The sequence below is a fragment of the Haliotis rufescens genome, unplaced genomic scaffold, assembly GCF_023055435.1.
Source record: "Haliotis rufescens isolate VD_foot unplaced genomic scaffold, xgHalRufe1.0.p SCAF_63, whole genome shotgun sequence".
Classification (NCBI taxonomy): domain Eukaryota; kingdom Metazoa; phylum Mollusca; class Gastropoda; order Lepetellida; family Haliotidae; genus Haliotis; species Haliotis rufescens.
Genome location: NW_025964354.1, coordinates 782,478 through 797,387, shown reverse-complemented (window position 1 = coordinate 797,387; position 14,910 = coordinate 782,478). Strand labels below are relative to the sequence as shown.

General features: G+C 38.3%; 1 protein-coding gene across 1 annotated transcript; it reads right to left on the bottom strand.

Annotated features, from left to right (window-relative positions):
• Positions 1-4,411: 4,411 nt before the first annotated feature.
• On the bottom strand, positions 4,412-13,985 carry LOC125375918. The gene is made up of 2 exons (XM_048386967.1): positions 13,855-13,985; positions 4,412-7,322 (listed from the first exon to the last, which is right to left on the bottom strand). The coding sequence occupies exon 2, from the start codon at positions 7,315-7,317 to the stop codon at positions 4,621-4,623; it is 2,697 nt and encodes an 898-aa protein (XP_048242924.1). The 5' UTR covers positions 7,318-7,322; positions 13,855-13,985; the 3' UTR covers positions 4,412-4,620.
• Positions 13,986-14,910: the final 925 nt, after the last annotated feature.

Sequence of the window (14,910 nt, the reverse complement as noted above, 5' to 3'; positions counted from 1 at the left end):
TATCTCTCCCTTCTCTCTCTCTCTCCTTTGTGTCCCTCACCCTCCCTTTCTCTCTCTTTAACCCCTCTCTCTCTTCCCTTCCCTCTTTCTCTATCTCTCTCTCTCTTCTCTATCTCGCCCTTTCTCTCTCTTCCCCCTCTCTCTCTTTCTCCATATTTCTCTCTCTCTTAGCCCCTTCCTCCCCCTCTCTCTCTCTTCTCTCTCTCCCCTCCCTCTCTGTCCTTCTCTCTCTCTTTTTTCAAGATATCAGTAATTGCAGATACCTATATTTATACGTATTTGAGATACCTGTAATTCATTTCAACATGAATCATTTTGTGTATTATTTATTTGCCTGGTTGAAAATGATATTATCCTGGCAATGTGCGCGTTTTGTGTACATGTTAGTTCGCATGGTGGCAGTTATTAATACCTATCACGTGTCTTATTTTGACAGATGAAGACTTACATCAAGAGACTTGTCCTTGTCCTCTACTCCTTGGCAAACCTCACAATGCATGTCGCAGACAGTAGGTTTCTATTTTTTTAATATGATGTTATAATAAATTTATGACAAATCACGAAGTCACTTTTTTCCCCCGCCGTGATGTTGCTGGAATATTGCTATAGGCGACGTAAAACCCAACTCACTCACTCACTCATTCACCATGCATTGCTTTATCTTGTTCCCTTATCCTGCATGTGACTAGTGTCACCTTGTTCGTATTTCGATTACGATGAGAACGCTGTTTTTGCCTGCACGGGAAATGCAACAAAACAACCATCTCACAAAGGACGGACAGGTTTTTGTTATTATAATATTTTGAATGCATTAGTACATTATAGGGCTATAATTTCAGACTTTTATTGTAAATAAGACATATTATTATGATGCCATACATTACCTGGCTCTCAAAATACCTATTTGTTCACAACCACGGGTGGCCAAGACGTCTAACGCAATGTAATTCGCTGTCTAGAGTTGCGTCCCCTAGGCGTGCCAGATATGATGGTGGGTTCTAGTCCGAGATTCGCCCTGAGTGTGTTTGCCTGTTTGTGAGTTCCTAAAAGCGTGCTTGTGGATTTTACTAAATTAGTAAACTGCTATTAAGAACTGCATCGGTTATGCTTTCCTCCCACATTCGACTGACACAATTGATATAATTGAAATATTGTTCAAAGCGGCGTTAAACCCCAACCCCATCCAACTTGCTATACACTTGTGTTCAGGCGGGGCACTAATTCAAAGAGCAGCATAAGCTGAGAGTTCGACCACATTAAACGTCAAATTAGCGTTTTCTCAATGCATATATTGTGTAGCAGCATTATTAAAACTCAAACACCACATAGATTCTTGTCTGTCTTAAGTGGAGGAGCAATAATTATTAAGCAGGAACTATTTACTCTACCGTCACGTCCATTAAATCCATCTTTACAAAGTCATTTGGCGTGGCAATCTTTATGTTTCTCTCGCTGTATAGGAGTTACTAAAACTGTTTATTTTGTCGATTCGGCATGAATCTGTGGAAATAATTACCATTGGTTCAAATTTTAATGAAACGCAAAGTATTTAACGGAGGAGATTAACTGATACTACAGTGATGGTTATGTAATATCTATAGACAGTAAATCCATATACTTGCTGATGATTTCATCGGCACTATCTGGTTTGACATGACGTCTTTGAATAGTCATATAACGTAGTTGCTAGCATTTCAAACTGGACTCTTGTTTCAAGATAATTGACACATCCACAGAAACACGCCTCGGTACAGTACTGTCCTATTATATGTACGATTAAACGTTTGACCATCAATATTTCAATGAAACATTATTGTAGTTTTGGTGACAAGATATTTCTATCGCGCAGAGATTCAAAACACGCTTTATGGGTCTGTGAAAGGAGCCCAAGATATTTCTTTTTCTTGGAATTCCAGCATTTCCTTCTTGATAAAACCTGCAGACAAATTATTTATTTATCATGTTTCGAGGAGAGAGAATTGGGAAGGTATTTAAGACTTGAGCAGATTATGGAGGTAGCGGAAAATGCAACGTGTGTACATCCTTCTGTACGTATATAACTATGGAATCGAAACAATATATTTAAGTCAATTTTTAAGAACAATTCAACAACTCTTACTTCACAGATTGCTAAAGTCATTGAAACACACACAAACTGTAGCCACACTCGATTATCAGCCAATCATTAGTCCGCTAGCGAATGGGGCCTATCATTTTAGGTTTATAGAAACGCGAAGGCAAACGAAATTTCTTGGTTAGTCAATCAGATGCTATGAAATCAATACATATATACAGGCAATACATTAACATGACGGTTCAAAATATTTGAATGAACATTTGTCTTCATTATCCATTAGTGACGTAAATATTTAAGTCACTCACACTTGTTATACATAACTGACGGTAAACTTTCACTCACTCACACTCATTATGCATAAGTGACGGTGAACTTTAACTTACTCACATTCACAACAAATAAGTGGCGTTAAACGTCCACTAACTCACACTGATTATACATAAGTGAAGTTACACTTTAACTAACTCACACTGGTTATACATAGTAACGTTAAACTTCAATCACACTCATTATACATAAGTGACGTCAAATGTTAACTCACTGTCACTCATTATACATAGGTGACGTTAAACTTTTACTCACTCACACTGATTATACATCACATCACATAGGGCATTCAAGTGACCAGCTCTCCGTGTTAATGTTGTTATATTCCTGATTCTTCTCACAGGTACGGCTCAGATCCAGGTCCCCGACGAATCCTACCTAAATGAGCCTACTAGTCTGACCTGCTCTACATCTCAAGCCTTCTCTACAATCATTTACAAGGCTCCAAGTGGGAACAGTCCACAGTGTTCACAAACGGGCTGCACACCTGTCAGCGGATTCCAGGCAGATATTATAAACTCAACTTGCACTCAACTAAAGATTCTTCGCGTACAACAGAGACATGCAGGACAATGGGGGTGTGCTGATGGCGACAATAACTTTGATCATAGAAGTCTTGTTGTTGCTGAAAGTAAGTACTTTGCCAGGTTTAGGATTGTTTGGGGTGAACGAATGACCGTGACATTTTTTTCAAAAATGTATTAATTGCGTTCAAACACATCTAATTATGCAGGATGAACTCGTCATTCAGCATAACCAGGGAGACATGGTCAGTTCATCTACATGATGAGATACCCCTGACATGTACAGTTTGTTTGTTTGTTGTTTAATGCCGTACACTGGACAAAATATCATCCATTCCAACATTTCCAAAACTTGGAAATACCGTCATTCCAATTGGAAATATGACCATTCCAAAATTTGGAAAGGTCATATTTCCAAGCTTGGAAATGTTTGGAAATGTTTGGAAATGTTTGGATTTGTTTGGATTTGTTTGGAAATGTTTGAATACATAGGTGATTTTATGTCTGCTTCTTCTGTCTGCTGGTTAAGCTGTTCAGATCGTTTCCAAAGTGGATTTGCTGCAATATTCTATCCCAACGCTTTAGTTGAATACATAATACTGTTTATAAATGTATTTGACGGTGCAACACATCAAGAATTTACTGCCGCTTCTTCAACTTGTGTGCACTTGAGATTATTATTACGTCGGTAATTCACTCTTTCAAGTGCATCTTTGGCTTAAAGCTTCAAACGAATGCTTTCATAAAATACCCCATTAGATACTTTTCAAATGTTAGGATGTGTTGGCAACACATCATGGTTTTATTGCCGCTTCTTTCAGTTCGTAGGCTTGTATAACGGAACATGGTGGACTTATATGTCTACATATTTGATTTTATGTCACCAAGCTCATTTGTCGATGAAAACATTTCATCTGTAATACGTTACATAAGTGTATCATACTTATGGCCATCATATATTTTGGCAATATTTAGATATCGCAACACATCATGATTTTATTTCAAAGATGCAAAATAAAGGTCACTGAGGGTAGATTTTTTATTTAATTTGTATATAGCGTAGTACAGTGAATTTCTCTTGGTTGTTTAACAAGCTCACATAAAAGATGTAAGCCTCAATAAATTAAGAATTATGTTTCTACTGGTGCTTCTTCTGGTTCTCAGTTTGTTGTTGCGCTTTGTTCAAATATTTTGTAATATGAACTTAGCACCATAAATGATTTGAAATTTATCACAGGATGTACACCACCACAAGAGAGGCATCGTGGTTTTACTAGTGCTATTTTACAAATCGAATATACCTTTATCAGACATGGCGATGCGATTGAACACCGGATTGGTACCCTGTTAAATATGGCTGTTTCCCTCTCTGTTTCTCAGAACTAATCCATAAATTGATAGCATTATAACTAAACTGCTGTCGAGGTGTTCATTCCAAATCTTACATTTCACCAAGCCATGCAGAAATAACAAAAATACAAAACACAGGATGAACGTGAATTTATATTCAGGATATCATGTCATAGTTCAAGGTATATGTACAATAAATAACACTTGGGCACATCACTGGGTAATGATCATACATGTATACAATTATATCTACAATAATACACATACAAGAACTAAAATATAGAATGTACAATTAAAATTTCTATTTAAAGCAAAACTTTACAACAACAATAAACCAATAAATTACACACACACAAATCTGTCCCTTGGTGACACAAATGTAACTGTCCTGGTACCTATTTGTCCCTCAATTTTGACGAATTTACCCTTAATTCGTTGAATGGGCATAAACGAAGATGGACCAGAGTCAACATACATGGAAGAGTGCCAGGCTTCCACTGGTCGGCCACAATGGTTTTTTAGTTTATCTTCAAGTTCCCGATACCATTGAACTTCTGCAAGGATGTGTCTCTTCTCTATGCCGTCAACTCTTGCTGAGTGCTGAAGGTATCTCAATACCTTTCCAGGTCTCGGAGAAACCCCCCAACCAATTTTCCCGTCCCCGTCTGTCCAGTAGGCAGTGATGTAAGAAGATCTCACACTTTGAGACTTGGCAGATCCAAAGACTTCTGATCCAAGGTATAGAGTTTTTATTTCCCTAACGGCCGGCAAAGTCTCGACTGTTTCGCCATAGAGGGCTCTGTACATTTCTTGAAGGGAGTGTTCATCATTTTCAGTGAGGCCACGGACTTTATATTTTGAAAAAATGAACCTGTCAATGTCAGTCCACTGAAGGTTTTCAATGTGATGAAGTCGGGATGACATCTGTCGGAGCTGCAAGCATTCACTTGAATTAATCTTGCCAAGAGTACCCACTTTAATGTTAGCTGTAACAGTGGCGATGATCGGCTCAAGGGTGTCTCCAAAGTGAAACTCGTCATCTAAGACCAATCCAAGGAGATGAGAATGGCTTACGAAACGTCTCATCAGCTGCAGTTCTACGCTTTTCTTGTTAGTTGTGTAGTCGCCCAGCATACCATTAAACCGTTCAAAACTGAACAGCCAAAACGAGTAAATGGGTCCAAAGTCCTGAACACACTCAATCAGATGACCATGCAAGTGCATGTTAGGGGTAACTCTGTCACGGCCATATAATCGCTCAAAATTCTCACAGAAGCGCATCAGTAATAAATCTGCCATTTTTATGTCATTTTCAGTTAATACTCGGCAACACAAATATCTACAGGCCAATACAAAATTTCGCCAACATTCTAAATGATCATCAGAAATAACATCCTTCAGTGCATACACAGAAAACAGTAACGTCCAGTTTTTAAACTGGTCTGCACTAAACCCTGCAAAACCGGAGGAAATCTTATGTGGGATGCGACCAATGTCACTTGGACAGTTAACTGCATCCACCTTTGCTTGGATAGTGTCTAAGTTCTTGTCAGTTAGTACACCAGTGTCTCTCCATACATGCAACATATGTTTTGATGTCCCCAGAAACAAATTGTGCATAGGGTCCACAACAGACATTTTGATCAGATCAAGGTATGGCAGCTCAGACAAGACGGAGTATCTTGTTCCATACGAACTCGCAAGTGCTTCTCTATCTGTCTTGGTTCTGGCACTTGTGATGTGTCTAATTTCTCGTATATGCTTTTCATGGGTGCGAGGTATCCACTGAGTTCTGTCAAAACCACTGTAGTCTCTTTTGCCGAATTCACCAGGAAAAGACTTCTTGCACCGAGAACACCCTTTGACGGCTGCATGTCCCAGAAAGCCACATAACTTTCGGCAAGCAGGGATATCACATCCAATGCACATTAAGGCCAAGCGAAATATCTTAGAGTTGAATGAAAAACCTACTGTCCATGCTTCAAGAAGCTCATCAACTAAAGGTTGTACAAAACTGTTTGTAGGGGGTTCTTTCTTCATGTGCGGTATAATACCAACAATGATAACATTCTCACGTTTGTAACGTTCTTCTCGAGGTAGATTGAGGATGACTAAATACATTACACCTACAGAGTATTTGACGTGTTTGAATGGCTGAAACCAGTCTAAATTAAGCATAAGGCCATAGTTTCTCTTCTTCTTCAAATATGTCCCACTGAAGCTCTTCCAGATACGACCATCATACACGTCATGCAAAGTACCATCACTAACGACCCTGTCACGCCATTGTTCACATTTCTCCTCAAAACCTGGTCTTGACAAAAAGTTAAAAAGTGAATCTTTCAGAGATTTAAAATAATAGTTCTTATGTGGTACAAGCTTCTTCTTGCCAGAGGAAAGGGTCATACTTTGTAACAGTTGTGCACCACAAGGCTGGCGATAATGTCTCATTGGGTGATTAGGTTGGGAGACGTTTGAACAAGTCATACTGACTTCTTCTCCTTCGAAAACAGAAATACAGTCAGAATATCTATATATGCTACAGCATGCTGGGCATACAACATAGTGGAAAAAGTTATTGTCGTCAATTCTGAGTAATTTCTTGAGCAGGAAAATAGTACTTGGGAACATCGGTACTACAACAGCAAGGAACTTGTAATGCTGAGCGGCAACGGCGAGAAGGGCATGAAGGTATTTCAGAAGGAATGCGATGGCATTTGAGGAAATATAAAATACAGACTGCCAAATGCAGAGGAAGAAACATGTCCATAAGATGAGTGCCTTAAAAAATGGTTTCACTTCCGGTGAGGCAGGTTGAGAGGATTCAGCTTGCTGAGGTTTTCTCGGTTGAAAACTCTGAAGCAGATCGTCAATCTCATCTTCATCAAAGTATACCTCTTCATCATCGTCAGAGCTGTCTTGAGATGCAGGTTCAGGTTCTGTACTCGGACAAGTGCCTTTGTGTCGCTTGTAATTAGAAGAAGAGGAAAAAGAGTTTCCACAGTCTTCACAGCGTTTTCTCTTCATAAAGGAGGCCATGATTCCTGAAAAAGATAGTAACAAATTAGTAGTTTGTACATAAGATAGACAATACATCTAAACCTGTTACATTAATAAACATACACATCATCCGTTCATGTGGGAAGTACCTATATGCCTACAGCATAAAGAGGTCAATGAACAGATAAATGTTTATTGATAACTATTTCTAAAGTGACGGAATATCCGTTTTGTTAAATATACTTTTAGTATTTTGTGTGTGTGTGTGTATGTGTGTGTGTGTGTGTGTGTGTGTGTGTGTGTGTGTGTGTGTGTGTGTGTGTGTGTGTGTGTGTGTGTGTGTGTGTGTGTGTGTGTGTGTGAGGTAGAAGAAGAATTGTACACCATAAAAATGGCTACGTATGTAGTTGGGGTAGATATGTTGAATGCCCGGCCAGTATGACCTTTGAGTCACTACAGTTTCAGTCATTAAAATGCGTAAAACAGTATTTGAGTGAAAGAAAACACTATAAGTGAGTGAAACGAAATACCTCAGTACAGGCACACCCAGTCCCACAACCCCAAGTCTGCATGTATCAATACTCATACCTGCCACATCCTCAATCACTTAACTTACTCACACAATCATCTGACAACATGTTCGCCAACCCTCGTATCACAACGCATGCACGCATGCACGCACGCACACTCGCACACACCCCCACCCACATCACATTCTTCTTTCCCCACCATTATGTCTACGTCAGCCAACATGGATCCATGCGCATGCTTTCATACATAATCCATCCTCCCACCATTCCCCAACATCCATCGAACTATAACTATATCCGCCCTCATGTATCGGTATTCGTGCTTTCATACATACATACACCCCTCTACCATTCCCCTACATCCATCGCAGTATAACTATGACTATAACCGCCTTCGTGCATCTGCACTTATGTTCACATTGCATTGCATATGCATCGAATTACACGTTTAAAATATCGTAAATATTTTACAACATGTACATATTATATATCAGCAAACAGAGATTATAACGCAATAGATTTCATCCGTCAAAACATCACAGAAAGAGGGGCAGCCTGGAATTTTACAATGGCATCTGAATGCACTAAGACGTTCAACTGGTCAGGAGGTGAGAGTTGCGGAAGATTACGGTAAACTTCAGTTACAGATCTCCATTACGAATATCTAAAGTATGAATAAAGATCCCAGCTTGCTATGACGTGTACTTCATGACTGCAGAATTTGCAATGTCCTTAGCTCTAAATTGTATGTCTAAATGCTTATGTAGACAAAGACCCAAATGTATATAGGCATGACCATATTATATTGAACGCACATATCACCACATTTAAAAACAAAGCTAGATTGAGTCTTTTAAGGGCATTAAGAACTGATACACACAAGGAAATATATTTATGGATGTCAACGGAGGAACACTGCGTTTCGGAATATATACATTCTCCTTCATCAGGTGCATATTATTAAATGCTATGAGGCAGAGAACATATATTTGTACCTGTAAGAACAACAAAAGTAAAACGATAGCAAAGAAGGGAACGCAACAAGGGAAGCCAACAGATAACTGGCATGGCGCTGATTACCCCGCCTCCCGTTTGCCCATTGTCCATTTCCCATTACCAATCATTCATAAGTTAAGTTTTGGCTTTAATTAGTCCATTGATAATCAACCATCAACGTCTATTATCTCCACCCTAAAAATATGTAGTTTACTGAGAAGGTGGTATCCAAATATAATGTGTGTTACTGTTGATCACTTTCTTAAAGGCATTTTGGTTCAAAGCTTTCGGTCATAGAAGCCGTGCCATTTTTCTCTTGTCAGAGGAGTACACAAAGTATACGTCATCTGGACTAACATTTTTGGTTCGGTGGCTGGGTTAGATCGCCAACTTTGTGTTCTGGCGATTGGGTGCCTCACTCACAGTGTGGGTTCAAATCCCGGACGGGACTCAACCCAAGAAAGTACGAGAATCTGTACTTTACTCAGAAAGTGTTATCCCAATTATAACATTTGTTGTCAAGAAAACACAATAAATGTATATTCGGCTTTGGAAGGGTAATGATATCACAGACATATACGGATATTGATGATGACTTGGAGGAGCTTCGTAACGCACGTCTTCTCAATTCAGGGATTGGTAAATCCAAATATGTGTGTGTGCGTGCGTGCGTGCGTGCGTGCGTGCGTAAATGTGGGCCTGTTGGATGTTACATAAAACATTTATCTTGAGCGGGATGGTAGTTCGAGTTGGATTAGCATGTTAACAATATGATCTTCTTTAGGCAGAGAATGCCGCGCATGAATGTATTGATGAAATTCCTAGGTACATGGGGCCTTTTCGTCCTCAGGAATACCCACAGTGGAGACTTCAATGGGGATAGGTTGTACTCAATGTGCTACCTGGTAGATTTTGTGTCATCAGACCGGACAACGTTGGTCTTTGACTGATTGTGGCGTAAAACACACTTTCCATTTACTTATATCGGAAATTGAATGTTCATCTTAATTGATATTGTTGAACATGTAATATATTTTTAAAGAAATAAAACAGTGACATAATAACTACAACTTTATGTGAGCGCGAGTAGCTTTTTTGGAATGAGATGAATAAGTCTTATAAAGTTGTAAGCTTCTTCACAACCGTGTAACTATGAATTGACTTTATTGTGTAATCAAAAAAGAGATAGGACCTAAAATAGCCAAATTTCATACGATTTCACTTGTCCACCATCTTGGATGCAAGGCGAAAACATTTCAGCGCGTTTGAAGCCACTGAGAATGCCCCCTGCAGAGTTGGACGAACATTCTGCGGTGGCGCGGCTGAGTTGACCAGAGGCTATCAGCAGTATTTCCTATCCAGGTTATTTAGGTCAGTTGTTTGTGTGTGTGTGTGTGTGTGTGTGTGCGTGCGTGCGTGCGTGCGTGTGTGAGTGCGTGTGGACGTGCGTGCGTGCGTGTGGGGGGTGGGGGCGGGGGCGTGGGGGGTGATATTGGGGGGATAGATGATAGATTTAGCAACAAGTAAGGTCATCTTGAGTGGGGGGGTATTCGCAGATGGATTAGCATATGAACTATGATTCTCTTTAGGCCGAAAATGAGGATCCACGATGTTCGACCTGGTAGAAGTGTTATCAAACCTCACAGCATTGGTTTTTTGACTGACTGTAGCGTCAAAACAAACTCATTCATTTACTTGAACTGAATGTTCATCTTAATTGTTATGGATAGTCACGGAGCCATGATCCAGAGAACAGGGTGTCATTAGATAGAAATAAACTAAGTAATAATAGGATTACCAGAAAAACGGGGTTTTACACACAAGCCAATAAACTGCGCTCATTAACACCAGAGTAAGTCAGTACAAGATTGAAAACTGCCCCATAATTATGTATGACATGCTTGTCGGGTATTGCTACATATATATGTGAAAACAAAGTTATTAAAATGAAGAGCAAAACTGATGAAAGTTAACAATAAACGTGTATACGTGTTATATCGTCACTGCAAAAATAATGATTGGTTTTCTTTAGTATTAACATTCAAATACGTTATATATGTATCTGTATTAGCGATATTGTCTTTGTTCCGACGGTGAGTCAGCGTTAGCCGTACTATCTCGTAGTATAATTGAATTTCTGAAGACATTACGATACAGTTTTTCTGATGCATCACGTCTGCACTAGCGCTTGATAACAGCCTTGTGTTTGGGTGTTTCAGTGGTTTAAATCGCTGCTCTTGATATTGTTGATTAAACTTTGATACTGTGAACAATATAATGTTATGTGAGAGGTTGACTTTAGAACGGTAACATACTAATAGTATATAGGATGACATAAACAGAACAATGAGAAGTTCGTCCAGATTAGTGTATAGGCAACATTTAATAATTAAAATAATTACATTCAACAACTCCCCTTTTAAGTCCATTTTCCTGACTTATAAGTAAATGCAAGAACAATCGGCCGGAATAAAATGTATAGTTCTTGTCCACTTCCATATGACTATATAGCATACAATAAGCTATCGGGTCCCGTTTAGATCGGTTTGGGCGGCAGCCTAGATAGCCATAGAATAGTTTCATCTTGGAATCTCCCATATCACTGGGGCTCCTCTTTAATTTAAATGGAGTTACTCGTTACGATTCCGAACCTTCACGTGACTGAGTTTATGAACCATTGTCAAATAGTGGTGACATTAAATCTAGGAAACAATACGCGAAGTCGCGCATGCACAGAACGGAAAATTTGGTCAAGGCATTAAGTAATCCGCATGCGCAGAACGATTGATTTCAGTACTTCCGCTAAGCGCTTCGAGTGCAGCGTCAAACGCGGGCCTGTAATCTAACACGCGGAGACTGACCAATGAAATCTGAGAAGTAGAAATACCGGTAGACGCTGTTGCTTGATTGACAATGTCAATCAAGAAAGGGAGGAGCTTAACGCTATCGTTCTCTCCCAGTAAATTCCGATGTCAAATAACGACGTTATTTGGACGGAAAAACGATGGTTTGAAAACGTCCAAATAACGTCGTTTTTCCGTCCAATGACCATATACGGAAAAAACCGACGTTTTCGTGTTTGCAGTGTAAGGATGCCACTGTCTTAAATATACATGTTAAAAACTAGTAAGCACTATTTCTATGGTTTACTATTTCTATAGCAGAATATGCAGGTACAATTTACTGACGAAGAACTGGACGAAAGGTTTGGTTTAAATGCAGTAAAGTCACATGCCACATCTTAATGTCATTCCATACAATAAACACTTGCGACCAAATACGTATTCATGGTGATAGTGTTTACAGAGATCGAGTTTCTGTGCCAGTTATATAATGATAAACTTATACAGCCTTTCAAAAAGCAATAATTCATTAAATAAAAATTGATGTAATGCTCAAGCCATAGCTTCGTCACGTCCTTATACGATAACAATAAAAACGTGAATCCATACACTTTTAGGTTAATCATATTGGTTCTACTATGATGTTAGCCTGTTCTGGATTCTGATGTGGTCAGTCAAACTGAATCAGAGGTATCAAAGGAGTGTAAGTTGTCTCGTACGAAAGTATCAATATAACATCAGTCGGTAAAATACTTCGAACATTTATACCATCAAATCTAAGTGGACTTAACAAATAATGAATAATTAATATTTCGGTGTGAAATGCAATTAAATTGGTTATGGACCGCGAAATAATGCTTAATTTCACATATAAATCTAGTATGAAAGGTTTTTAATGCTGCGTTTGTTGCTTTCAACTGTCGTTTGTTTCGTGGCGTTCTTGTACAAAATCCCATCCCTTTCATATTATCATCGTTGAAAGCAAAGAGTTCATACGCAATTCTCACTATGTTCACATAATTATATATTCTCTCAATTAAAAACAAAGTAGTTTTGTTTCCAAAATAACACGATCTATTGTTGAAGTTGCCAGAATACTTATAGATAAATAGTCATTGGATTTGTCATAGTGAGTCGTATATAGTGTTTCCAACATCACTCTTATTGGAACAAGAAGTATATTGACACTGTATTCATATATGAACCGTTCACATTTATTTGTAGTAAGATAACTAAAAACGAGTCAAGAGGCGTCACTCTATTATCTAACAGAACCCTAAACGAATTAACAGACATTAAAACGGTAAGTTTTCGAAATATAATCAATACCCCATTCTACAGTTCAATATTTCTCTAGTGCATGCTCGCCTCAGACTCGGGTTTAGTTATGTAACTGGTCATGTATAAGATTTATATCTGAATGCTTGATGAACACAACGGATCCAATTCTGTTTTAGTGCATGGAAATTACAGTAAAGTTAAGATCTACAATAACTGGTTGCGAACTAGTTACAGTTTTATAATTTCCCTGTATCAAGAAGAAAAGATTTGGCATAATGCTCAGGTCGGCAATTAATGGTTGGCAGTTTTATCTCTTTCTAGAGTGATAGCTTTCATTATGGAAGAATGATATTTGAATTTCACACTTTCTAAAGTGACGGTTATCTGAAGATTGTCAACATATTCATCTTTTGAATTCCGATTACCCTCACGTGTATCTTATCATAACATTTTACGCATAAGTCTTTATTGGTTCTCGCTATTGGTGAAATTGTGCCGTCTATGTACGACTATGATATTTTTAATATATCATAGTTCAAAAGACGTTCTCGTCAACTACGGACATACCCAATGTCGTATTCTCGTTATGAAAAACCTACCTCGCAGTCGTGAAATGGTATCAAGGACACTAAACTAATTAAATATTTTATCTGGGAGTGGTATAGCCGGAGTTGTACTGAGACATTTCAGAAATTAACATACTCTCGACTCACATTCACTTTCGACAACTTAGACAGTAGTTTCGTATGGTATGAAAGCAACTTCTAAATCTGTTTGAAAAATCGCAAAGAAAAGCTGTTTACATGTAACGCATTGCCATCTAATCTACATCATATCGTCAAACAAGACATTGTTTTCAGCTTTCATTAATCAATATCTTCTACGCAACATAACATCTACATGGGAGAAGTAAAATGATTACTTACTTATTCAGTTGTTAATCCGGCCCTCTCCAGAAACTTGACCAGTTTCTTAATCTACGATGAATGGCAACTTGAGCAGGCAGCTGGGCAAACACAGGAATGTGATGATTGTTGAAGCATACCAATCAGGGTATACTCTGCCGCTGAGGAGAACGTGTCATATAGCACCAATGACCTACCACGTGACATAGCGAGCAGTCACGTGATATGTTACGCGCGAGAAGTTAATTCCATGGTGTGCAATAGTCTTCATTCCAAACTGACGCCATCTTTCAGTGCTTTTATACAAACAACATTATATTTTATTCATTTAGTTTTTACTTACCTTTTTTAAATAAAATTCACTTTCTGTGAAGCAGACGTTAAATAAACGAAAGAAACAACTCATTTTAGTATCTGAAGTAATCCTTAACTTATTATCTTAAAACTCACCTCTAGTTTTTACATAATATTCAGTTAGATTATTTACCATATCTTGTTTTGTGTTTGTACCCGTATCCCATTTGTGAAGCCGATGTTGAATGATGATGTGACACTCCCACTCCAAATAAAGGGGATAATAGAATATAAATATTTCAGATAACACTTACTGTTACCTTTAATAAATCTTTTCCTTGTTGTTGTTTTTAATGAATAAAAATAGCTTTTTGGGGTGATTTTTTTGTATCTAAAGATAGTAACCCGGCATGATGAAAGGACAATGTATGAAACGATGAAACAGAAGCAACATATATAACGGAATACGGTTGGTCCTTATAGCCTTCTGTTCTATTTGTAGGAACAGACTAAGCAAGAATGCTTCGCTGTGAACTTAATTTTTTCAGTGAAACCCCTATCAAAATACTACCCTTGTTTCTCTTTTCAAAGATTCTAGTTTTCACCTGTTTTGTCTGGTTTAAATTTAACAGTTTTTATTCAGAAAGGCCATACGCCTTTCATACGACAATTCACTGCAATAATGATGAGAAAAACAGATTGAGTTATATCATTGTAGATACAATTACTGGTAGCTGCATATTATATTTTGGCACTATTTACCACGAAAAGACCAAATCATGA

Excerpts from the sequence above, each read along its gene's own strand:
- LOC125375918 (XM_048386967.1), bottom strand. The coding sequence starts at position 7,317 with ATGGCCTCCTTTATGAAGAGAAAACGCTGTGAAGACTGTGGAAACTCT.